We start from the raw sequence: 27,464 nt of genomic DNA on the forward strand, positions 1-27,464 counted from the left end.
TTCTTAATATATGATGATGATGATAATAATAATAAACAACTCTTATCAGTGCTTACTATATGCAAGGCAGTGCTCTAAGTATTTTATATGTATTAACTCATTTAATCCTCATAACTTTTGAAGTAGTACTATTATTATCCTTATTTTACAGATGAGGAGACAAGACAAAAAGAAGTTAAGCAACTTGCCTAAAGTTGCATAGCGTGTAAGTGGCAGAGCGAGGATTTCAACCCAGGCAACCTGTGCTCTTAACCACTTTCAGAACTGCGGCTCTCACTCCAATGGTGTATACTTCTTAGGATCTTTTAGAAGTAAGAAGCAGCCTCCCACAAGCTTTTTCAAGGAAAGGAGGGGTTATTCAAAGGAAGAAGTGGGCTGAAAGAAAGAGGTGGAAGCTCGGAAATCTAAAAATAGGCACCACGGTGCAGGCCTTTAGGAGTCTGAATGTTCTTTAGGGCTCAAAGGTTGCTCCAGCACCCTCAGCAGCAAGATGGAGTTCAAGGCTCCCCACTCCAGAGTCCCTTTGTTAGCACTACTTAGCATAATTTAAATGTCCGCTCCATGCTTGCCTTGGGCACTCACTCTCTTTCGTTCTCTCAGCTCAATATCTTTTTTCTCTCTCAGCTAAATCTGCCTCACACTCTATCTTACACATCTCATGGCTTCTTCCACCTTAAAAACTTTCAGCTGCTCCTATTCCTAAGTGCCTGATCTCGCCACATTTTCCAGGTCATTAAACTGACCAGTTCAACTTATCTTTTTGAGCCAGTTCAGCTCACAGGATGTTTGTCTGCTCTTGGATGTGGTATGGGAAGGGGATTGGAGTTACATGGTGTAAAACATGATCGCCTATTGTTGCCCTTTTAGGTGGCACTGTGGGCGATGCTCTTTCCTTAGGTGTCTCCATGATAGGCACGTGTAGCTCCGGTCCTGGCTAAGCCTCATGTTGTCAGGCTAGAGCTATTCTCTGTGCCCCAAATCAGTTCCATTTCATTGCTCTCCTTGGAAGGCGTCTTTCCTTTCTCCTTCCCTCTTCCCTTCAGCCCTATAAGCCTGGTCTTGGCTAGTCCCCTGAGGACAGCATCCACAGTCATTGATTTGGACATTGGTCAAAGAAAGATGGGAAGGGACAAGAGTCAGCACAGGTGAATTTTTACAAGCTTGTGACTTACTCCTTTTGAGATCCGTGTGGGGCCCTTCAGTTCCTCTTTTCCACTTTCTTGTCTGTGTGATGGGACTCTTCAGTGCTTCCTACCAGCCTCACAGACCAGACCATACAGACAGGGTTGGCTGTCCACCCAACAGTCATTACACTGGCTCCATCTACTTTTTCTTGCTGGATGATCTGCGATTGTGTTTGGATGCTCAGGAAAGTGGTCCCTTCACAGCCCCAGAGGGCACATGTGCATGTTTAGGCCACATGTGACAATTCCACTCCCTTTGCCAGTGATGGTTTCAACTTGACAATGGACACATGATGCTGCCTTGGCCAATGTATCAGCTGAAGAGGGAGAGTTTCTGGGAAAGGCTTTTAAAAATATATTTGTTTGTTTGTTTTTGCTGCGCCTGGGACTTAGTTACGGCACACGGGATCTTCGTTGCAGCATGCGGATTCTTAGTTGCAGCATGCATGGAGGATCTAGTTCTCCGACCAGGGATCAAACCCGGGCCCCCTGCGTTGGGGGCTCAGAGTCTTACCCATTGGACCACCAGGGAGGTCCCTTGGAAAGGCTTTTGTCCTTGATAAAAATTATCCATGTGGGCAGTTCCCTGGTGGTTCAGTGGTTAGGATTCGGCGCTTTCACTTCAGTGGCCCAGGTTCAATCCCTGGTCGGGGAACTAAGATCCACAAGGCAGGCAGCACAGTCAAAAAAAAAAAAAATTATGCATGTGGAGAAACTCTCCTTTTGACTCTAGGGCCAGAGCCACACTGCAGTCTCTGAAGAGAACAGGCTAGCTCTTTGGGATTTGCAGGAAAGCATATTTTGTTCTAAGTTGGAACAGGTGGCCTTTATTCAAGGAGATATACAAAAAAGATGAAGGCCCTTCATCAGGGATGATACAGGGATTCCTGCCCTGGGGTCGGAGGTGGGAATTTAAGAAGAGAAGGTTGAGTTAAAAGATCTCTAAGTCACTTTCTGCTATGAACAGGTAGAATTGTGTGATACTTTTTCTCTAAACTTTGCCTTGTTATCATGTTGGATGAAACTGGTCTTGTTTAATAGGAAGGGCCAAACTGTTGCTCCATTTTAGCACTCAAATATTGACCCTGCCTTCTACTTCCTTTGCCCATTGGACCAAGGCTGTCTTTCCCATACACCTCTCCTCCTCGATACCAGTTAGACACCTGTTGGCCTGGTTTACAATGGCAGCTTTTCTGTGGTTGGCCTGCCCTCTGCTGGATTAAGGAGATGGATTGTGGAGACATGGACTTCTGGGAAGGGCCAGCTTTCCGGAAAGGGGATGTGATCAGGAGACCGGATTTCCCTTGGGGTCACTCTACACCATTTGTTCACCAGAAATTAGGTCTAGGAGGTGGTGATCCAGCCCTGAGTGTGGGGTGGGAAGCTTCCTGATGAACACAACTGCTTGGTTTAGAGGTTAGAAGTTGTCTGTGTTGTGTGCCCGTGTGAGTTTCTTCATCCATGTACAGACAGAGAGAGGAATATTTTTTTTGTCCAGTGTTAAAAACAAAATTTCTTAGACAAATAGTTGTTTAGCAATTGTCAGAGTTTATCAGCTTGCTAATAAGGGATCAGCCAGATAATGCAGCTTATGCTTTGGGTATAGAAAAGATATGGAAACTGATGGCTTATATAGTTGGGATATGGAAGACTTAACATAAGCAGCTAGTTTGGGGGTGGGGGAACTCCCTAACTAGGTAAAGAGTGCAGTTTGATTACATATAGTAACAGATGTCACAGTCAAGTCTGTTGCTAGAGAGGAAACATGGAGTAGGAGGTTTGGGATGCCAGGAGCATTGGCTGTCAATCAGAGACTAAAAATCCAATACATTTAAGAAGCAAAGAATGAGGATACATCTGTGGCTGCTAACTGTAATCATAAAGTTTCATTTCTCAGGAATGGTGTCTATGATCTGATCGCCATGGATGCATAAACCATGGACACAGCAGCAAATAGCAAGCTCTGACTTGGTGCCAAGAGAAACAGGTCTCTTGGCACCAGGAATTTTTCTCAAGCAGTAAGCAGTGCAGCTAGAATATAGTTTACACCCTCCCAAACACCAAACAGCTGTCCACACCCCTTTTTTTCTTTAGAGGCAATTTTTTTCTCTGAAATCAGAATGATCAGAGATTGAATTTTTCCACATAAGTTAATTTTTCTGATAACTGACATTTGTGCCTTTAAGTACTATAGCTGCTCTTGAAAATTAAAAAAAAGATTTTATTTTTACATGCTTATGAAAAAGAATTTTAATGATGCAGAAAAATGAAGACAATATAATAATAATACAAATCCTGTCACCCAGATGATGTTAGGTGAATATCAACCAAAGAACCTTTATGTATACATACAATAGCAGACCAGGTAGATAGATAGACATATAGAACAGGCTCATGAAACTCTTTCTGAAAATCTTGAGACTAGCCATGTTTTGGAGTTTGGAGTTTTTTATATTTTAGTAAGATAATATGGTATATACACTGTATATCTTACAATATCTCCCAGCGGGATCTAGGTGGTACATAATTAAATATATTAACACTTCTGTATATGAATATTCACACTATAAGATGTTTAAAAGACTGCAAATAGCCTCACTTAAATTCAGGACAGATTTTGCTGCTAAACAACTTATAAAATATATTTAATTTTCACAGCTTTTTAAATTTCAGAATTACAGGTAAGGAATCGTGGATGTGTGCTTTCATAAAATAGGATAATATAATACATGTTATTTTTTAGAGAAAAAGTAATCAATTTAATTGTATCCATAATTGACTGAATAAATAGAAGCTGAAGTGAAACCAAAGGAATTGCCATACTTCACATAAACATTTCTTTATCACAAGAGATATTATTTTCTAAAATATCTTTCTAAGGTTAAAAGATGAGAGTAAGAAAAATAATAAGAGATTGGAGTCATTATGTTGGAATAATTTCTGATGGGGATCTTCCCAACATGTTCTCAGTACTATTAGGCTTAAGGCCCTCCAAATATTCTGTAACTTTCTCTTTGGTATCCTGAAATTCATAAATAACATAATCTACTCATATAGATAATGAAAAAATTAATATAATGCCTAATATGTAGAAAATAAAAAGAAATTAATTTGTTATAAAATATAGTAATATGTATTTCAATATTTAAATCCTTGGGCATTACTACTAAAGACAAAATGAAGCAATGAGATGCTTGCTGTATGTATAATGAACAAGTCTGGATTTAATAGAAGTTATAAGAAGAGAAGCCATTCCATTCAAAATGATAGCAGAGGTGTGATGGATACTAGAATAAAACCTGGTATTAAGTAATTATAGAGGGGACTTATTTGTATAAGCTAAATAGGGGAATAATCTTCATGGAAGTAAGAATAACCTGATAAGTACTAGGTAGAGAAAATGAAGGCATACGCTATTGTTGAAAATGAGCAGAGTCTTGTTTCAAGGAAGATGTTATAATAATTTTATATGCTGCTTCATGAGATGGGATAGTGAAAGAATATGTCAGAAATCATACACCCATCTAGATATCTCACCACATGTTGGAGCAAACATTTAGACTTTTAAGACCTTTGAGATCTCGGAGACCATGGTCCTTCGAGAGTCGATGGGAAATTGAGAAAGATTTGAAAAAAGCAGCAGTATTTAAGAGTCTACAGAGAAGTTGTGTGGCAGACCTTTGGAAAAAATATCAGATAAGTTCCTATTGAAAGCCAGTAGGAACTCTCCAAATAAATCATTTCAATATGTAATTTTCACAGCAGAGATTTCTTATCATTGTGCTGCAAATATTAAAAAAAATTTATATAGGATGTCAATAAAATATTTTTAAAAAATAATCTTTATGAAATTCATTGATATCTTTACATTTGTCTCTACTAATTTAATAATGTATGGTTTAAAGTCTATTAAAGGACGTCTCAAATCGCCCTTTACACATTTGCATTTGGTTTCATTGTTTTTCCAGTAATTGTACCACTACTGTGAAACCATTTTCAACTAAATACTTAGTTGGAAACATTACAAGTAATTTAGCTCGTTCCAAGAAGTGAGTATGCAAATCCTGAGTCCCTAACTTTTCATAATTAGATTAATTAAACTGTGTTTTGGCTTCAAAATCTTTCATTTATTTATTTACACTCAAGGAATTTTCCTGCAAATGTTGCCTAGTGGCCCACTGGTTTCCAATGTATTAATCAACCCTACCTTTAAATCTAGTCAACTAATTAAAAATTTTAAAAGCAAAATTTAAAAACCAGTCCTTTAAAGGCAACTCTTCCTCTAGGGAGGAGAACGGAAAACTCTCTGGAGCAGGCGCCCAGGTTCCGACTTTTGACAGCCCCTCGAAGCTCCGCCTCTCGAAACCCCGCTCCTCACGCACTCCACGCCCCTCTTCCGTACAGACCGCCTCCAGAGCGGGCGTCGAACGTCGAGCGGAAGTGACGTACGGGGGCCGCCGGACGTGTTGCGTTCCGCTACTGGGCCTGAGAGTGGAGTGGTCCCTGCGCCAGGGAAGATAGCGCTATGTCGATCGAAATCGAGTCCTCGGAGTGAGTCCTGTGGTGGTGGATATTCGCGAGGTTGCGGGGGCCGGGAGGCGAAGGGTGAGGTCGTAGAAGCTGCTCGGGGGAGGCGTTCGAGAGGCTGGGGAGTGGAGGGGCATTTCCTTTCCCACAAAGAAGCTTCTTGGATCTGGCTACCTCGGAGGCGGGCCCACGAGAAAGTAGCGGACGGGAAGCCCAAAGCCCGATGGGAGGCGGCGCGGGGTTGGGGGGTAAGACATGCCTGGAAGACCTGAGTTCTAGCCCTCGCCGACTCCTGGTGCGCTCTGTGACTGAGCAAATTAGCCATCCAACCTGGACTCCGGTCTAATCTGCACAAGGGGGCCGAACTCGCAGCCTTCTTTCTCTTCCCGCCCCCACTGAGCAGTGTGGTTTGTTTCCTCCCCTGTGCTTACAGGGCCCTCTGCTTTTTTCTGCCCAGCACTTAATCCAGTATTGTCACCTTTTGCCCACCCTACTAGCCTGTGTAGGCGTCTAGGGGCTCCTTTTCATTACAGTCCCAGTTCCTAGCACATCGTCGAGGCTCAGTGATTGTCTTTGGAATGAATGAGTGATTGTCTTTGGAATGAATGAGCGACTAGCTATTTTATGAAGTGCCATGTGGCGCTGAATTTTGGTTAGTCTGTGAGCTCTGTGTAGCCCAAAGGAGGGACAGAATGTGGAAATTGGGCCAGGAGAATGATAGACTTGGGAGAGGGGGGGTTAATGAGTGACTGAAGGTCTTTAGTGAACTCTTCCAGGATTCCATCGTCTACCCTGCTTTTGCCAACACTTAATAATTAAATCAGCAGACGTATCATTTGTGTCCTGACTGTAAGGGAGAGAGGACTTGTCCTCAAGATCTGCCATAGGAAGAAGGGAGGTTTATTCATTCAACAATTTTTTTTTTTTTTTTTTTTTTTTTTTTTTTTTTTTTTTTCGGTACGCGGGCCTCTCACTGTTGTGGCCTCTCCCGTTGCGGAGCACAGGCTCCGGACGCGCAGGCTCAGCGGCCATGGCTCACGGGGACCAGCCGCTCCGCGGCATGTGGGGTCTTCCCGGACCGGGGCACGAACCCGTGTCCCCTGCATCGGCAGGCGGACTCTCAACCACCAGGGAAGCCCCATTCAACAAATATTGAAGTCTACTGTGTACTTGTTTTAGACCCTGGGAATATAGTAGTGAACAAAGCAAACAAAAATCCGTGCCCTTATAGAAAATACATTGTTATTGAGGAAGGCAAACAGCAGGCAAAAGCAGTAAGTAAAATAGGCTTAGCAAATGGTGGTAAGTGTTTTGGAGAAAAAGTAAAGCAAAGAAGGGTGATGGAGAGTGCTGGCGATGAAGACACCTAAGTCAGGGCAGGAGTTGGAACGGATTCCATGCTTTGAGCCTGAATCAAAGTGGGAACTGACCACTCCCAGCTGCATGTTTTCATTATCAATAATTGCTGCTTTTTACTAAGTATTTTCCATGCTAGTCACTCTATAAGCAGTGTAGTCAACTCTTTGACCAACCCCTACAGAGTAGGTATTTTTCTTAACAGGTGAGGAAACAGGCAAAGAGATGTTAACTGACTCATCCAAAGTCACAATTAGTTAAGTGACAGAACTCTGATTCAAATCCCAGCCTATCTCCAAAGCTTTTAGTTCTTTATGTATCACACTGTGTTTGAAGGATGTGAATTTGATTTTAGCTATGTCAAATAGGAGTTCTTTGCAAGTGTGGTGTTTCATTTGGGGAGTGTAAATGGAAGTGTGCTATGGAAGACAGTGTGATACTGGAACAGCAGGTGTCTCTTAAAGGGCCATGAGAGAAAAGACTACTGTGAGTAGCAGTAATCAGTTCCCTTCTGCAGGAAGGGAACCCTTTTTAAGAAGAGGGTGTTTGCTTTCCTGTCCAGGGTGTATGTTAACGTGCCACGCTGCCAGTTTAAATCTTCATTTTTCCACTTATCTCTGTTACCTGGTCAAATTCTCATCTGTAAAATGGACATAAGAGTAATGCCATCCTCATAGGGTTGTTTTGAGGAGTAAATGAATCCAAAATGCTTAGAACAGTACCTGATATATAGTGAACACATAGTAAACATTGGTTATTATTTTTTGATTATTATTTCTCTCCTGGGAAAGAGAATTGACTAAATTCCAGTCTGAAATCCCTCCCAACCAGGACAGTGTGACCCCCGATACTAGTGCTGTCCAGTAGAAATACCTTGTGTGCCACATATTTACTTTTAAGGCAAGAGAAGAACAGTGTAGTACAGCCTGTAAAGTGAACTTTTACTGTCTATATGAACAACATTTCTTCACTAGACTCCTTAACACTAAGCCGAAGATCAAGAAGTTTTAATCATATATATTTAACTCGAAATGACTTGTCACATGCTGAAAACTGTTGCTTGTTCTCTGAGTATTTGGAGATTGTCTGGGTCCTCTTTTTCTTGGGAAACTGAATCCACATGTTTTTATTTCACTTGTCCTGAACATTTGGTAATAAAGGCAGTGGGTAGGTGTTATTTTTGCAAGTGAGGACACATAGCTTTGTTTTGCTTTTACATACAGTATAGCTCTACTTATTTGTGTTCAACAAATCCCTTTTAAGAAGGTCTCAATTCATATTTTTTGTTGTCATTTGAAAAATGGACCAAATCATCCAATCATTTAGAGTATTTTGTGTCAGTGACTAGACTTGGTTTAAAGTATTTTACTATAGTGTGCAACAGTGTAATCATATGAACTAATAAGAAACTTGGCATAATAAAAAGATCTCTGAACTTGGAAGTAAGAGAGTCTTCTTGGTACTAACTTGCTTTCTAGCTGACTGTGAGACATTGGGCAAATTATTTCCCTTCACTGAACCCCAGTTCTCCTATTTCTGAGTTGGAAGTAGGACTGGATGATATCTTGTAACTTAGGTTCTGTGATTTTTTTGGAAAGTTTTACTCACATGATAAAGAAACGGAAAGTAAGTAGTGAAAGGAGGATGGTTGTGTAGAAAAATAAACTGGAGTGGGCTTTATTTTGTGACCTCTTTGGTGAGTGAGGATCCATGAGCTGAATGACTTGCTTTCTTCTTTCAGTGTGATCCGTCTTATCATGCAGTACCTAAAGGAGAACAGTTTACATCGGGCATTAGCCACCTTGCAGGAAGAGACTACTGTGTCTCTGAATACTGTGGACAGCATTGAGAGTTTTGTGGCTGACATTAATAGCGGCCATTGGGACACTGTTTTACAGGCTATACAGTCTCTGAAATTGCCAGACAAAACCCTCATTGACCTCTATGAACAGGTAAGAGTGGGGGTGATGCTGATCCCTGTATGTTGGTTTATTGTGGGCCCCCTGACTGGAAAGCATCCGTGAACATTTCTTCAAGCATTATGGGGCTGTAACAGCCCTAAAATTTACACTGTCAAAGCTTGAGTGCTACTCTGTATTTTTATCTCTCTTCTTGGAAAAGCCAAGATTTTCCCAAATTGAAATTCTTTCTTAAGTGACCATTAAATGATCTATTCTAACACCAACTATTCTGACACCAAATAGTGTGCTGCAATTTAGTTCTGACACTAACCACCCAGAGTTAGTACAGACCCCACTAGTTAAGGGCTTGGTCCTCTACAAGACTGTCTTTACTTCACACACCAGCCACACTTTGGGGTTTTGGGCCACCTATACTTCTGACCAACTGGCTACAAATTTGAGGGTCCCCACGACCCCCTCAGAATTGATAATTCACTAGAATGACACAGACCTCAGGAAAGTGACATACTGATGATTGCAGTTTTATTATCAAGGGGACAGATCAGTACCAGCTGAATGAAGAGACATATAGGGTAAAGTTTGGGAGGGTACTGAACCAGAGTTTCCAGTGCCTTCCCCCCATGGAGTTGGGGTTTGTCTCTTACCTGGCACATTAAAGTATTCACCAACCAGGAAGCTCCATTGAGATTTTTCATTCAAATTCTAGTTCCTTGACCCTCTGCAGGGTTGGGCTGGCTCAGAGCATCAACCCTCTAATCATATGGTTGGTCCTTTTGATAGCCAGCCCCTGTCCTGAGCCATCTCCTTAGCACTAACTCAGGTGTGATGCAGAGGGCTTATGAATAACAAAGATATTCCTATCACTGGGGAAATGCCAAGGTTTTTAGAAGATGTGTGCCAGGAAACCAGGACATAGATCGTAAAATTACTTATTATACAACAGAACAGAGTGGATTTTCTGGAAATAAGAATGTCGTGTGGTTTGAAGTAAAAATAGGGAAATGGGTTTGTTTCTTTACAGTCCACGTGAGTTTAGTTAATTCCCTAAAGAAAATTTTGGTAATTGGAGAAAGGTTTCTCTGGAGCCTATAGAGATATTTCCATCTTTAGTTTTCTTTAGCATCTACATTCTGAGTAAGAGACCTAAGAGGAGAGGAGATTGGTAGAGGAGAGGAGAGATTGGTAGATAAAAATGAAGGATTGAAGTTATTACTTTATAATTACTGTAGTTGTCTGCCTGAAATTGCTTGTGAAAAGGAGAAGGGGCATTTCCTGATTTGTGATTTGGAAATCATTTTGGTAGGCCATTTCTACGTCAGAAATAGTACTGAAAAAGAAAAATTAAGCGAATGCATTGAAACAGCCATTTTCTTTCAATTATACAGGTTGTTTTGGAATTAATAGAGCTCCGTGAATTGGGTGCTGCCAGATCTCTTCTGAGACAGACTGATCCCATGATTATGTTAAAACAAACACAGCCAGAACGGTATATTCATCTGGAAAACCTCTTGGCCAGGTCTTACTTCGATCCTCGAGAGGTATGACTGTGGTAATGAAAAGAAACTGTTGTTAACTTTGAGCAATAATGTGATCTTTTTAAAACCATTTTATTGGATACTTTTTGTATTTTTTTTTTTTTTTTTTTTTTTTGCGGTATGCAGGCCTCTCACTGTTGTGGCCTCTCCCGTTGCGGAGCACAGGCTCCGGACGCGCAGGCCCAGCGGCCACGGCTCACGGGCCCAGCCGCTCTGCGGCATATGGGATCCTCCCAGACCGGGGCACGAACCCGCATCCCCTGCATCGGCAGGCGGACTCTCAACCACTGCGCCACCAGGGAGGCCCTACTTTTTGTATTTTTGATTTAATTTTTGAAAATGATACTTTTTTGTTTATTTACATTGGTTGAAATTTGCATATGTTAAAGAGAATAATCTAGTTTAGTATTTGAGGACCTTCCCTCCCCCACACACCTCATCATATAGGATTGTGTGTTGATTAGTAAAAAAGTAGACAGTTTATTCTGGTATCATTTCCACATTAGCCCAAGTACTTAACTGGCCCAGAAGTGCTGCTGTACTGCTGGTATGTTCACTGTGCATTTGTGTCCCTTTGGAAGTGCAGAGTCTTAACCACTGGACCACCAGGGAAGTCCTGGTTCTTTTAGTTCTTAAAAGCTTGTGTTTTTGCTTCTCAGCTGATTATGCTTACTGGAGCATGATGATTGTTATTCTTTTATTCTTCCAAAACCATATATATATAGTTTCATTCTTTTTCACCCAGCCTTTTACTAGAAGCTTGTCTAAATAGGAGGAAGAAGAATTTAATAGGCACTGGATAATGGGAAGTTGTTAGAGTAAACTCACAGAAACCGTGAGGATAAAGGAAGGAGTTTGGATTGCCAGGACAGGATTTAAGTTAGAGGTGGCGAAGAACTTCTGGGCTGGGAGTCATTTGACTGGACAAAATTATTAAAGAATATAAAAGAATCCTTGGCTCTGCAGATTTTTCAAAAATTGGGGAAACAACTCTGGCTTTGACATAGTTTACTTAGGCTCTTTTCAGAAATAATGGTGTGGATTGGCCGACCTCAGTTCTCTCTCAGCTCATACTTTTGAAATGCAAGTGGGTAGAATTGAGAAGTTTTTAAAAACTAAATGGTTTGATTAATCCTCTGTTTAACTTTTTATGTTTTCCTTTTTGAATGTTTCTGCTTGATTACTGTTACTTTTTAAAAAATATGCACGTTTATGTCTTTTGCCATTTCTTGGAAATGATGCTACGGCTGCTCCTTTTTCAGGCATACCCTGATGGAAGTAGCAAAGAGAAGAGAAGAGCAGCGATTGCCCAGGCCTTAGCTGGGGAAGTCAGCGTGGTGCCTCCATCTCGTCTCATGGCATTGCTGGGTCAGGTGATTAAAGTCTGTGGAACTGAAATGACTCTGAACTCCTGGTAGTGTTTCCTGTAGCATATAAAGTCTATGTATGAGCTAAAGAAATCAGACATCCTAAGAACTGGGAAATACCTGTAGAGCTGCTTGTACCAACAGCTGTGCCATGCCACATTCATCTTTCCTGGGAGTGGCAGTATAGATTAGTGGTTAAGGGCATACACTCTAGAGACAGAATTAGGGTAACAATAGAATTTATCATCCAATCTTGAGGGCATTGTTGATCATCGTGCCAGAACACTGTCTGAAACAAATTGGAACAAATGTTCACCATAGTTAGAATCTGAGCTCTCTCACTTACCAGCTATGCGGTCTTGGGCATAGTACCTAACTTTTTTGATCCCAGTTACTCATCTTGGTGTTGTAGTAAGGATTAAATGAGATACAATGTACTTAAAACAATTGTATTTTGCCTGGCACCTTGTAAACACACAGTAACCGGTAGCTGCTGGTGGTGTTTCTTCTTTCTTTTTCTTTTCTTTTTTCTTTTTTAGTAGTAGTATTACTAGCATTGTCATTATTATTTTTAATGCGACCTAGAGTACAGACTCCTTTCTGACCTCATCTTCCCCATGCTCTTGGTTGCTCTCAACCATGATAACCACTCGTCTTCATGAAACTCCTCTCTTGGTTTTTCTAACCGTTTTCTTCTCGGCTTCCCTTTTCATCTCTCCAGTTGTTCCTTTCTTGGTTGTTAAAGGAAGGAGATAGGGGTGATGTAGAGAGGGGTTTTCGTTTTTGTTTTTTCCTTTTAAAGTTGGGAGTGATTTGAAGCTGCTGTAGACTAAGGGTAAAGAGCCTGTAGAGAGTACCTGTTGATTGGAGACAGGTCAAGTTTTCCAGTCATTAAAGTAAAATATGAAAAATAAGCAACATACGAATTTTGGAAAGAAATAAAATTAATAGTATTTATAAACATTAAATATTTCAACTATAATCATAGAATTAATTTAAAAGTTTGGTAAAGTGTGAGATATAAAATATACAAAAGTTGATTACATTTCTACATATCAGCACTGGCCAGTTCGAGTATTCAGTGAAAAAAAGAGCTTTTGTTTATAGCAACAGCATACAGTATAAGAATTCTAGCATTAACTTTTGTGGGTAATACATGATTTATTTCCATTTTTTAAAAAAGCAAAAGCCTTTCAAAGCTTTCAAGAGAAGTAAAAGAAGATTTGAGTAGATGGTGAAACATTGATTTTCCTGGATAAGACTGACACTGATGCCAGTTCTTCTTAGATTTAAGGCAGTTTATAATAAAGATCACAATAGGATTAGAACTGTTTCTCAGAAGAATTCTAGTGTTCACTTGAAAAAATAAACTTGGAAGTATATTCATCAAAGAAATTTTGGAAAGGAAGAATGTTGAGAGCACACTAGCCCTAGAAATAGTGAAGCTTTTAACAGGTTTATAGTCTGAATCATTTTGGTACTTGGCATCCAGTGCGACAACGGTGCGAGAAATTGATCCTGTTATTTATAAGAATTCAATAGATGATAATGGGAATGTCACAGAACCTAGGAACAGGGAAGAATTATTAAGTGTATGGTGTTGGGGCACCTAATTTAGAATGGGGGAGAAAGATCAGATCAGAGCCTTCTCTCATATCTTATAAGCATAATTTCAGATAGAGTGAAAGTTATGTATTTTAAGAATATAGGAAAACTTAGGTGGTGATATAATGTATCAAACCTCCTGATAGGGAAGGACTTCCTGTGATTAGGGAGTAAACACCAAGGTAAAGGTCAACAAATTTCATTACTTGAGAGTTTAACTTAAGATAAAAAGAAAGCTTTAAAGCTATAATAAAAAAAATGGGTAGATTGGGAAAAAAATTCTTTTTGGCAAACATAAACAACAAATACAATGTCTTGATCACATTAAAAGCTCACAAATTGATAAGAAAAATAGTAAGACCACAATAGATGAGTGAGCGAAGAACATGAATAAACAGCTAACAGAAGAAATATATGTAGTTAATAAACATGCAGAAAAGCTCAACCTCTAATCAGAGAATTGACTAAAGTAGGGCATAACTTTCCACTCATTAGAGTTTTTAAATGACATCCAAAATTATTGTTTTCTTGATAATAGTAAAGGGAAAAAGGAATCAACATTGATCATGTCCCTGTGTTATATAGACTTTACATATATTATTTTATTTTATCCTTTCATCAGCTCTAGGAATTAGGCTTTTCCCCTGAATTTAGTTGGTGAAATTGGGAGTCAGAATAGCATAGTTGACAAACTAGGACCATTTGCCTTCAAAGTCCATGGTTTTTCCACTCCCCATAATGCAGTCGTGAATGCTATTGAAGTTGTGTCTTTTGGGGAAAACACGTTGGCAGTGTATATAAAGAGCCTTAACCATTTGTGTTCTTTTCTTGATTCAGTAAGTCCTCTTCTAGGAATCTATTCCAAGTGGGGAATATCCTCATAATAGAAAAAGCCTTATGTCCAAAGGTGTTCACTGCAGCATTATTTAGATGAGTGCAAAAATTAGAAGCAGTATAAATGTCCATTAATATATTAAATAAACTGTGAAACATCCACTACATAGGATATATTGAACAGCCATCTAAGTGTTAGTCATATCATAGCATGATCTAATGATAGGTGAAAACAATATAAAATTTTACATATGGTATAATTACAGCTATATAAATTAAACATATATGTCTGGGGAAAAATACTACAAGGTAACATGAAATGCTAACAGTAGCTGTGTTTGGATGTTGGAACTATGGGAGATTTCTGTTTTTCAATTTTTATTTATAATAAGAGACACCTATAAGAAAATAGGTGTAAAAACCCGGCCCTGTTGGCTCTCAGAGTCCCCTTCTACCCTGAGGTCAGCCTGTGTTCCTAGGACACAGAATAGCCAAGCTTATGTTGTGTTTGGATGGCCAAAGATGGTTGGGTCTGGATGGCTCAGTTTCCTGTGAACCTCACCCTTTCAGGCTTTGTCTGAGCAATCAGGACCAGATCTTAAAAGCACCCAAGTGGATTTCTTTTCTCATAGGCACTGAAGTGGCAGCAGCACCAGGGATTGCTTCCTCCTGGTATGACCATAGATTTGTTCCGAGGCAAAGCAGCTGTCAAAGATGTGGAAGAAGAAAAGTTTCCTACACAGCTGAGCAGGCATATTAAGGTAGGATCCTTGGACACTCAGCCAGTCGGTAATCATTTGTTGGGGACTCAATGTATGCTTGCTTAGCCAGGCCCTGTGCCAGGAGCTTGGGTTGGGGAGCAGAACTCATTCTCCAGCTCTGACAACATTCATGGTTGCTGCTGGTGATCACTGAGGTCTCCCTGCAGCCAGGCAGTGGCACACCTCAACTGTATTACCGAGTGGACGTATGTTGGACATCTGGCCCATCATCTGCCCTTGGACTTCCTCCAAGGAATCCTGCATTTGGAAGACTACTTAGCTCTTTGGTTAAGCCTGGGACTAAGAACCATGAAATTTCTATGTATTTGTCCTGTTCAACATTTGTGTTTTTGCTTGCTACGTGTTAGGCAAAGTACCAGGCATGGATTGTGAAGTGGGCTTGAGTGGTGTTTGAGGAAAATAATTTTACCACCTTGAGGGCTGGTTCTTGGTGTTTTTTGACTTTTCTTTTTTGCGGTTACACGGGCCTCTCACTGTTGTGGCCTCTCCCGTTGCGGAGCACAGGCTCCTGACGAGCAGGCTTAGTGGCCATGGCTCACGGGCCCAGCTGCTCCGCGGCATGTGGGATCTTCCCGGACTGGGGCATGAACCCATGTCCCCTGCATTGGCAGGCGGACTCTCAACCACTGCACCACCAGGGAAGCCCTTAGCATCTCCTTTTTATTAGTTTCTTTCTGGGTTTGTGCTCTGATTGAATTTATAGATTTAAAAATAATTCATGTTCCTCAAATTTTTGACTTTGGCTTAGTGTTTTGAATGTCTTTTCTGGATTATATGTTTTGATTTGCATGTAAAGGTATTTTGGGGCAGCACTTTTATTTACCCTGGTTAAAACCTTGCGACAAATACAAATCCATTATAATTATGCTGCTGGACTAAGATTTTCTGTTATAAACACTTCCTTTTTTTGGCATTTAAAATGAAACTCATAATAGAGCTTTCCTCTGTTCCCATCTGTCTAACGTTATGTAGTTTTTATCTGTTAATGGAAGCATCTTTGCTGGTAAATGCTCAGGATACATTTCCCGGGCAAACAATCTGTCAGCTCTAATCATTTCTCCTAGAGTTAGTCAGCCACACATTATCACTTGATTAAATGAAGGTCATGAAAAGAAGCAGTGATGGAAAATTTGTTTAAAAAATAGTGGAGGAAAATAGCCATTTATTTTGAAAAATGAATTTTTTCCCCCAGATGAAAAAAAAATAGGAACATATGCCATATTTAGTTGAGTGTGAAAGTCATGCCAACAGTGGCTGATTCTGGTAAAAATTTATTGCTTGAGTTAACAGGATTATTTGTTCTAAGTCCCTTGCTAAAATAGTTCTTTTGCTTTTCTTTGGAAATACCAACTTCATTTAAAAAAAAAACCAACAACAAAAACATGAACAAAAACTAGTTTCAGTGGAGAGCCTAGACGCTAAACTGTTTGGAGAAAATATATCTAGCATCTCTTGGTGTCTGGGTACAGAAACACCCCTCCCAAAATCCATGATACAGTCTAGCTATGGCTTTATGCTAGGACAGAGCTCTCAAAAGTTTAAAATGGGAATTGTTTTAAGGCCACTACATAAAAGTGCATCTGTTTCATTGTTTCATTTGAAACAGTTTGGTCAGAAATCACATGTGGAGTGTGCTCGATTTTCTCCAGATGGTCAGTATCTGGTTACTGGGTCTGTTGATGGATTCATTGAAGTATGGAATTTTACGACTGGAAAAATCAGGAAGGTAAAGTATTTTAAATACATTAATTTTTCTAGTGGGAGAATTATCTGTTACTGTTTTTAAATTATCTGTTATTTTTGCAATTTAAATTTACTTTTTGAATGGGTAATATGTACATCTGATAAAACATTTTATAAAATAGAACGGTTATTCAGTAAAGAGGCTTGTGCCCCCCTCTTGTCCCTCAGCCAGTCAGTTCCCTTCCTTGGTCCACTCAGGGTTACCAGTTTCTTATGTAACTTTTCTGGAATATTCTATGTGTATATGTAAGCAGTTGCTTATTGTTTCCAATCTAACCTTATTGTAGGACTAATTGTGTTTCATTCTGAATGAAGTGGAATATCTTTTTATATGTGAAAAGCAACCAGTATTTCCTGTTCTGTGAAGTCTTTTTATATCCTTTGCCCATTTCTCTTTTGGATTGCTTCTGATTCAATATTTGTGTATATTGCAAAATGATCACCACAGTAAGTCTAGTTAACATCCATCATCACACATAGTTAGAAGCTTTTTTTTCTTGTGAAGAGAACTTTTAAGATCTACTCTTTCAGCAACTTTCAAATATACATACAGTATTACTAACTGTAGTCACCATGCTGTACATTACATCCCCGTGGCACTTATTTTACAACTGGAAGTTTGTACCTTTGGACTTCCTTCATTATGTTTCTTATTATGTTTAATTTTGATCCATCTGGCATTTGTTTAGGGTGATAAAATTGGTGTAGATCCAACTTAACTTTTTCCCAAATAACTACTTGTTGACTAACCCCTGATTTAAAATGTAATCTTGATCATAGAGTACTAAATTCCACTCCATGCTTAGTGGATTTATGAGTGACTTTCACTTTCTACATTGTATATTTCTTTATAATTTACCTTTTTTTTATGAAGCAGTCTCTTTCTATATTTTAGAAAAAATATATTTCAACATGAACAGTAATGGATGATAAAAGAAAATAACAAATAAATAGATTAATCAATACATGGTTTTAGGAAAGGCAGCTGACAGTATGGACAAAACATTAATTTCTCATGTCATACCCTAAAAACAAATAAATTCAGATTTATTAAAGATGTACAATATGTACTGTAGGGAAATTTTGCTTAGAAAGGATCATAAGCAAAAGATGTAGGCTAATATGTTTGCATTTTTTATAATAGTTACTTGAATTGTGTAAAAAAGTTATTCCCAGTATTATCAGTTGTTCATCAGGATAGTGTGCATGACACTATTTGCTTTGGAGATTTAGAGTCGGCATAGTCCATTATCCTGCTTTTAGTGAGTTTGCAGAGACCTGGGGTAACTGGTGTTTTTGTGTTATTTTGATAACTGCTTATCATTGTTTCCTTTAGGATCTTAAGTACCAGGCCCAGGATAACTTTATGATGATGGATGATGCTGTCCTCTGCATGTGCTTCAGCAGAGATACAGAAATGTTAGCAACTGGTGCCCAAGATGGAAAAATCAAGGTATGAATTAGTGGCATGAACTCTTGTATGTAGACATTTTGAGAGTTCTGTAATGAGTTAGTGTCCTACATAGGTTTTTTGCTTAATAACAGCTACTCTTTATGGAGCATCAGCTTTATGCCAGTGACTTTAGTTTTTCTTGTTTAATCCTAATAATAACTCTGCCTAGGGAGGTCCAGTAATTTAAGGTCACACAGTTGGTAAGTGACAGATCTGGGACTTCAGTCCAGATCTGCTTGTGCCCTTTCTGCTGTGCCACTGTGGCTCACCTTATATGGTGTGTTGTGCTTAGGGGATGGGGTGGTCTGCAGGTGATTAGCAGTTGATTAGCTGTGGCTTGTATTTAATTGCTGTTAAAATCCCCTGGGCTAGATAAAATACAGAAATGGTCTCTGCTAAGTGAACTTAGAGTTTGAATTTTTGTTTTAATAATTTAAAAGGAAAGAGGCTTAAGTTTCAAAGGATTCAAGTTATTTTACTGTGTGAACCAGACATATCATATTCAGCTATTAGCATGCATTTTTAATGCTGTTTTTAGCATATTAGTGAGCACTGCATCTTGCTTGGCTCTGCAGAGTAGAGTGGGACAGTATTTACAGGTTTTTACTATTCTTTTTTTTTTAATAAAGGTATGGAAGATTCAGAGTGGACAGTGTTTAAGGAGATTTGAGAGAGCACACAGTAAAGGTGTCACCTGTCTAAGCTTTTCTAAGGATAGCAGTCAGATCCTTAGTGCCTCATTTGACCAGACAATTAGGTAAGTAAGAATCCCCAGGGGCTTCCCTGGTGGTGCAGTGGTTGAGAGTCCACCTGCCGATGCAGGGCACACGGGTTCCTGCCCCAGTCCGGGAAGATCCTACATGCCACGGAGTGTCTGGGCCCATGAGCCATTGCTGAGCCTGTGCGTCTGGAGCCTGTGCTCCGCAACAGGAGGGGCCACAACAGTGAGAGGCCCGCGTACCACACACACAAAAAAAAAGAATCTCCAAACTGCCCTCTCTTGGGTTTAATATGGTGAAGCCTTAGAGGGAGGTAGTAGTGATTCCTTATGTTTTCACCAGGATGCTTTTATATGGAGAGTAAGGGTATGTGAGACCTTATTTCCCCAAAGTACAGCTGACACAGTGCTATTGTGTTGTCCATTTGGGTCTTTACCTAGAAGAGAGATTAGAAAGGGATTATAGCAGTATTTCATATTTCTCAAAGTGTGGTCTATGGACCCACCTGCATCAGAGTCACCTTAGAGGACATGTGACAAATACAGATTCCTGGGACCCGGCAGAGACCTAGAAGTCTGTTGCTGAACAGAAGCTTGTGGTATTATTGGCATATTTTCTTCCAGTCTCTGTGCAAAGCTTTTGTTGTGGTTTTGTTTGATTGTTTGACATAATAAAAATAATACTGCATACATAATTGCATAGCCCTCATTCTTCACTTAATATTTAAAATTTTAATATTTTAACATGAGCTTCTATAATTCATCTAAAATGCTTTCAACAGTTGGTCCCAACCATAATATATAGAATATTAATTGTTCTTTTCATTTGCTTTTATTTGTGATAGAATTCATGGTTTAAAATCTGGAAAAACCCTGAAGGAATTTCGTGGCCATTCTTCCTTCGTTAATGAAGCAACATTTACACAGGATGGGCATTATATTATTAGTGCATCCTCTGATGGCACTGTAAAGGTTAAGTATTTGCTACTGGTTTGTTTTGGGGTGTCTGTTCCATTTTTGCCCTTTGAGGAGTTTTCAGTGGTGATAATGGTGATAATTGTGGTGGTTAAACCTCTTTAGTAAGTATTTTAGCCATAATTGAGGTGAGTCTGTGACAATAGTAATATTCTGTGGTAATTCCTATTGGCCTAGGGACCTCAAATCTCAAACCTACAGACGCTATCATATGTAGGAAAAGAGGAAAGGTGTGGAGTTCTAAACTTAAGTCCACCCCCATTTACAGTGGTGAAATTCTGTCTTGCCATAGGTATGGTCCACTGCAACAAGTTCACGAAGAGCTCAGTGGCTAAATAAATAGGTCAGCCTCATCCCACCCCGAGCCTCCACATTGGGGCCTTTCTAATAGCATTTAAAGGGGAGCAGGAGGGGCCTAGAGTAGAACCAAGTCCTCTCAGATACTTATTTATTGCCTTCAGCTCTCATCTGAAAGTAGTGGCTCTTCGGTACCTTAAGAGATTTAGTTATTTCAACAGAGGGCCACATTTCCTAGAAAAGATGGGAAATCCAAATAGAAAATCACTAGAGATCTTTGAGACACTCCATTTCCATTCTAGATCTGCTTTTAAATTGCCTTATGCAAGTGAGTGTTATGTGGCAGAAGACCTAAACATTCTAACACAAATCCCTAACAGTCAGACCACCTTCTGCAGTGGCTTGTTCTGGCTTGGGAATTGAACCAGAAACCTGAAGGTAGGAGATGTACTCTTCCTCAGGATAGGTGGGGAAGTACACAGAGCTCTTAGTGCTTTAGTCATGCGGTTTGCCCTCTTTGTGCTATGTATCAATATGTGGGCCTCACAACTTGTAAAAATACCATTGGGAGGTGGCTTGTGTAGGTCTCTTTGTTTTGTGGTCTTTTCCTTTAGTTCTGCAATAAGTGGACCTTTTGGACAGAAAACTCTGGAAGTCTTAGAACTCTTGATCCCTGAAATGTTCATTTCTTTTCTAGGCTGCTGGGCTTTGGAGAGGAGATTGGGGTAGATGATACAGTATTTATTAAGAAAATAAATACTGGGACAACTAGTGGGGCAACTATTTCCTCCTCTTTATAGGTATTCATTCAACATCTGTTTTGTGCGGGGTTCCATTGAAGGCACAGAAGAAATACAACATAGTCCATGCCTTTGAAGTTTTTATACCTCATGAAGTGAGTGCTGTCCAGACAATGCCAGGCAATAGTTGGTCCATCCCTTCTCTAAGCACATTTCAGATTTCAGTAACTGTGATGTCTGACTTAACCACTTCAGTTCATAGTAGCTCAGAAGGGCCAGGTGAAAAGCATTAGGGTGGAGCACTATTAGCAGAAGAAATGTTGGACTGGGAGAGGTCACACAAGTGGCCAAGAGTAGCTTCCACTTCATGGATCCTCGTGTGTCTATTTACATTGTGACTTCTGCAATGGTTCTCAGTACAAGCTGAGAATCATTTGTGGAGCTTTTAAAAAATGCACAGGGACTTCCCTGGTGGTGCAGTGGTTAAGAGTCCGCCTGACAATGCAGGAGACATGGGTTCGATCCTTGGTCCGGGAAGATCCCACATGCTCGCTCTAGAGTCTACGAGCCACAACTACTGAGCTCTCACACCACAACTACTGAAGCCCGCGCGCACTAGGGTCCGCCTGGCGCAGCTCCTGAAGCCTGCATGCCTAGAGCCTGTGCTCTGCAACCAGAGAAGCCACCGCAATAAGCCCTCACACCGCGATGAAGAGCAGCCCCTGCTCACCACAACTAGAGAAAGCCCGTGCACAGCAACGAAGCCAAATAATAACACCAATGCAGCCAAATAATTAATTAATTTTAAAAAAAGATTTAAAAAATTGCACAAACCTACATCCCACTCCAGACCTACCAAATCTGAATCTCAGGGTCCTGAGCATATAAATCTAAATAACCCTCATTTCATTTTGGTGTCCAGAGAAGGGTGGCTTTCTGGTTGTTTATGACAGTAGCAGTGTTGACACATAGCTGATATTAAAGATAGGTAGCTTGTTAGCCAAGGAAAATTTTGTAGGAAAAGATCACAAGTTTTAAAAGGGTTTTATTATTTCACTTTCTGATTTTTATTTTGTTTATACCAGTTAATCAGCAAATGGGGAGTTCTTACGTATATGGCAATGCTAGGTATTTGGACTGTACGAAGCTTTTTTTTCTGAGTCAATTTTTTTCTTTTTTAGTAATACAGTTTTCAACTGCAAAACATTAGAAATTGTTAACCTTCCTCCCCCGCCCCCCAAATGTTTATGCCTTATATTTGTGTTTTGTAGATCTGGAACATGAAGACCACAGAATGTTCAAATACCTTTAAATCCTTGGGCAGCACTGCAGGGACAGACATCACTGTCAACTGTGTGATCCTGCTTCCTAAAAACCCAGAGCACTTTGTGGTTTGCAACAGATCAAACACAGTGGTCATCATGAACATGCAGGGACAGGTGAGTGCTCAGAAAGTGCCTTTGCTCAAGCCCTGTGGGCCGTTCCCAAATCAGTGTATCTTGGTCCTGGCACTTTCAGTAACCAAATGTGGGTTCACCACTTGGAAAACCATATACACTGTATTTGTTTTTCAGACACTTACTTAAAATTTTAAATTCTATGTCTACAAAACATCTTTTTGGCATCTCAGTAATTAATCTACTTTCCCCAGGATGTTTGTATACTGTTCTCTTTCTTTTGCATCCTTTGGATAAATGAGACCCCGATCTGTCTTTAAGCCTCCTGCAGAACCTCACTGAAGATTTTGATATAACAATCCCTGTGTGAGTGAGGGAGATACAGTGTGTGGATTACCAGATTGGGACATCTGCTAGCTACCATGTGATCTAAGGTGGAACTCCAATAGGAGAAGGGCAACAGTGTCTTTATGATGTGTATTTGTAATCAGATCACCTGCTGGTTCCCAAGGAACCTCACTTTTATAGCACCAGGGACATTAGGAGTATCAAGGTTGAGGTCTCAAGCCCTGGGAATGTGTTGTGATGCTACTGAAATGTTGGGCTGGGCACTTGGGGATCCTGCTGAGCATGGAGAAGACCCAGGGGCTGGTGTATGGAACTCTCTCTCCATTGCTTGAATCCCTATAAATGATAAGTTGGTAGTGACGAACCTATGGTTGAGATGGCTGGTCTGCAGTACCTGTTGGGACACTGCATAATAGCCATAGTTGCCCACTTCCTAGTTTTTTGCTTGGCTTTTTAAAAACGTAAAACATTTTTTTTTAGATTCACAAAGAAGTTACAAAAACAGGTCAGAGAGTTCTTGTACACCCTTGACCTGCATCCCCCAATGGTAACATCTTACATAAACATTGTACAGTTATCAAAACCAGGAAATTGACATCAGTACAACACTGTTAACTCACATACAAACCTTATTTAGATTTTATGTCTTTACATGCATTCATTTTGAGGTGGGACATGAATAGTTCTGTGAAATTTCATCTCATGTTGATTTATGTAACCACCACAATTAAGATACAGAACTGTTTCATCACTCCCAAAGAAACTCCCTTGTGCTACACTTTTATAGTTAAACCCTTCCCCCACAGCTCTAGCCCCTGGCAGCCACTGATCTGTTTTCCATTATTACAGTTTTTCATTTTGAGAATACTAATTAAATGGAATCATACAATATGTAGCCTTTTAACCTTTTGAGATTGGTTTCTCTCCATTGATTTATGGTGATCTTAATGGTATGTAAAATAGAGCAAGCAAAGTCTTGGAGACAGTTCCATCATGAATGGAGAGGGCATCTCATTCTGTTAGAAATAGGAAACTGGGGAGCATGGGTCCACAGAGCATTGAGAACCAGTAGTATGTTGATTTAGGAAATTATGTATGCTAATAAATTTGCTTCTGGGTAAAATGGCTCAGTTAAAGAGTAGGATTGGTGACTTGGGACAAGTGAATTGTAAATGGCTGTCTGCCACTGACATAGGATAGCTTATCCTTTGAATATTTCAGGACATGGTGAATGGAACTGGTAACCTAATTATAAATGACAGTAAACCAAAGTACAAAATAACATAAAGATGTCAGTTTAAACTGCTGCAGTAGAACTGTTGCTAATCCAGGTGATTTATTTTTACCTTGGGCTGTGTTAATGATCTAGATTGTCAGAAGCTTCAGCTCTGGTAAGAGAGAAGGTGGTGACTTTGTTTGCTGTGCCCTCTCTCCCCGTGGTGAATGGATCTACTGTGTAGGGGAGGACTTTGTGCTCTACTGTTTCAGCACAGTCACTGGCAAACTGGAGAGAACTTTGACAGTAAGTATTACTGACTTACGGCCATCTACAGAAATTGTTAATGCTTATGTCTTTTTGAACTCTGAAGTAAACCTTTTCCAGACTGCTATCTGTGTGAACCTTGGTATAAAAAAGTGTAAAAATGTTATCACTAAATTAAAAAAAAAGGGCCATAAGTAATTGTATGGAATTAACTCCTGTATCAGGAAAAGTCATCCTTTATAGTGAGCCTTCAGCTTCAAGTGGATAGGATGGGTGTACCTAAAGCAGAGAAGGAAGGGAACATGCCTGTCTAGCCAGCTAGATTGGTTATACCTTATCCAGGGCAATTGGAGAGTGGCAGATATAGCTAGTCCTCTCCGTGTCCTTTCAAAGGCAAGTTACTTGTATATTATCTTATCAAACTGATTTTTTTTTTTTTTGCTGTACGTGGGCCTCTCACTGTTGTGGCCTCTCCCGTTGTGGAGCACAGGCTCCGGATGCGCAGGCTCAGCGGCCATGGCTCACGGGCCCAGCTGCTCTGTGGCATGTGGGATCTTCCCGGACCGGGGCACGAATCCATGTCCCTTGCATTGGCAGGCGGACTCTCAACCACTGTGCCACCAGGGAAGCCCCTGATTATGTTTTTAAGCAGCTTTGTGTTGTAAGAGGGCTCAATCAGTAACAAGGAATAATTAATGCTAGCTGCTGTAACAATCTTTAAATCTCAGTGGCCTAATACAATGAAAGTTTCTTATTATGTCACAGTGTGATATAAATTGCATCGTCCTCTTTTAGCTGTGCCATTTGGAATATGTGGCCCCTAAGATCTTAGGAGGAGAAAAGATAGTTGAAGGGGTATACTGGATGTTTTAAAGACCCACATCTGGAAGTGGTTTGTTTATATTACTTTGTTTGTCATTCTTTTTTGATTAGAATTAGTCACATGCTGCCCACAGCCCAAATGCAGAGGGGTGGTTGGGCAGGGAAAATGTAGTCGTCTGCAGTCCAGGAAAAAGAAATGGTCTGGTGAATGTATAAAAAATTATACACATAGCTCTGTTAGAGAATAATCTCATCTCAAACTGTTCTTGAATGAACTGTTGGTACACCTGCCTTGTGAAGCCTCCAGTATAGATCCAAGATGTGAACAAAACAAGATGAGGTGGAAGGTGTCCTCTAGTTGAGGAAAATACTAAGTTCACTGAGTTGAAGGAATTGTTTGGTCTCAGCCACCGTCTTGGCTTAATATTTATAAAATGGTGATGATGACTAGGACCGGCTGTAGTGCAGGAGTGGTTTGGCCCAAAGTGTTACTTATACATTATGAAGAAAAGTACAGAAAATGTCATCAGCCATGTGATAGCCTCGTTTGTATTTTTGGTTTGTGTGTTTGGTTAGCACTCTTTGAGGCTGCCTTGGGCTTGATTCCTTTGGTGAGAAGTAGGAGCTTCACTGTTCTTCCCTCCCACTCAGCTCTGGAAGCTTCTTCAGAGTGATTTGTTAGAGACCTATATACCCTAATCCTGTGCTTTACCTATTCCAGGTTCATGAGAAGGATGTGATTGGTATCGCACATCACCCTCATCAGAACCTGATTGCTACTTACAGTGAAGATGGACTCCTAAAACTCTGGAAACCCTAAGTCAACTTTTTAAACTAGCTTGAGAGCATGTACTTAAAATGAAGACATATTCATGTGTTGCTTTTTTTTTTTTTGGCCAGCTTTTCTAAGTAAATTGTCTGAATTAGGCACAAGAATAATTTTGTGAAAATTCATGTTTTAAGTAGCAGTTACTCTTTTTTATATATTTTCAAGGTATTCGCGTATCTGTTTCTAACTGGGGCAAGTCACTTAATGTTTTCAATAGTCTTTTACCTGGAGAGTGAAATACCGATATTTCTAGGGAAAAACTGTACTCCTTTGATTATTTGAAATGCTGATTAAAACGGGCCTCCTGCAGTAAAACTTGTAAATAAGGAACTATCCCAAATTCAGTAGCTGTTTACTGTTCCATCTTTTTTTTTAAAGATGTTAATAAACTTTACACCTTTCTGGAGGCTTTGTTTTTAAATGTAAGTAAGTGCTCATCTAGTTAACATTTACTTAGAATCAGATGAAGAGGGTGGGACACTACATTATTATTCCTGAATCTTAAGTATAGCCGGAAGTCAATTCCTGGGTAGGACAGACTGAATGTAAAGTCAGGTGTCACATAGGATCTCATTTCACTGCCCTCCCCCAGGCATTCATTTTTCTTAGCTGTGCCTTTTCCAGGGAATATCGTCTTCATTTTATGGATAGAGCTAGTTGCAGGGTACATTATATGAGAATTCAGTTTTGGCATATTTGGAAATGCATGTGGGTGTCGCTGTTTCAACCAAAGATGTATATGGAATGCCTATGTTGACGTGTGAAGGTACTATGCTAGGTACCATTTCAAGAAAGTGAGCTTGTTTGCTTGTGTGGGCCTTTTATGCCCCCTTTTAATTTTCCCAATTAGTAGGTACAAACAAGTGGGGAAAGCTTTGTATAGTCTTATAAACCTTTGTCACTTGAAATATAGCCTGATCCTGTATTTGCGATCAGCTAGCTGTGCCTAGCACATAAAAATGCTTAATATCGGCTGAATAATTCTTAGCAGCACTATGAAATCCATCTTTCCCAGTCATATTCCCAAAACTGTCTTTCTGCCACAAAACCTGCAGCTTTTTCACAGAATGTCATTTGCTGCCGATTCGAGAGTTGAATAGCTGTGTCTATATGAATGTAGTCTGCCATTCCTCCCAGTGAAGAGGCTTTCACTTAAGTAAAAAAAGTTTAAGGTGCAAAGAGCTTATACTAAAATTCCTTAGAAAAATCTTCAAGAAACTGGAGTTGTGATTTAGCGCATGACCTCGTGAACTGGCAGTTGTGAGATGCACACTTTGTGCCAAGGCTCATGGAGAGCAAGAATCTTTTCAGCACATGTACACTTAATTCTTTCTAGGAATTTTTAGCAAACCAACCCCTCTTCTGCTCCTGCACCTAGTGCTCAGGATGGTTAAAAACACTAGTTTCTGTCACAGCATAGGGGAGAAAAACAAGTTAACAGGGTTAATTAAAATAGTGGGATAACTGAAAATCTGGAGTTGTTTTTCTGATGATCCGGACCTAATGGGTTAGGAAAGGCTTTCTGGAGTTGACCATAAAAGGACCAA

The 27,464-nt window shown here is 40.0% G+C and overlaps 1 protein-coding gene across 1 annotated transcript; it reads left to right on the forward strand.

Moving 5' to 3' along the window:
* The first annotated feature begins 5,614 nt into the window (after positions 1 to 5,614).
* Positions 5,615 to 26,825, forward strand: SMU1 (SMU1 DNA replication regulator and spliceosomal factor). Its single transcript, XM_082629106.1, has 12 exons — positions 5,615 to 5,735; positions 8,809 to 9,019; positions 10,375 to 10,527; positions 11,787 to 11,897; positions 14,963 to 15,091; positions 16,719 to 16,838; positions 18,192 to 18,308; positions 18,938 to 19,065; positions 19,872 to 19,998; positions 22,310 to 22,477; positions 24,153 to 24,305; positions 25,810 to 26,825. Exons 1-12 carry the CDS (start codon positions 5,710 to 5,712, stop codon positions 25,906 to 25,908), a joined length of 1,542 nt encoding a protein of 513 aa, XP_082485232.1. The 5' UTR covers positions 5,615 to 5,709; the 3' UTR covers positions 25,909 to 26,825.
* Positions 26,826 to 27,464: the final 639 nt, after the last annotated feature.

Source organism: Mesoplodon mirus (genome assembly GCF_964341445.2).
Source record: "Mesoplodon mirus genome assembly, chromosome: 1".
Classification (NCBI taxonomy): domain Eukaryota; kingdom Metazoa; phylum Chordata; class Mammalia; order Artiodactyla; family Ziphiidae; genus Mesoplodon; species Mesoplodon mirus.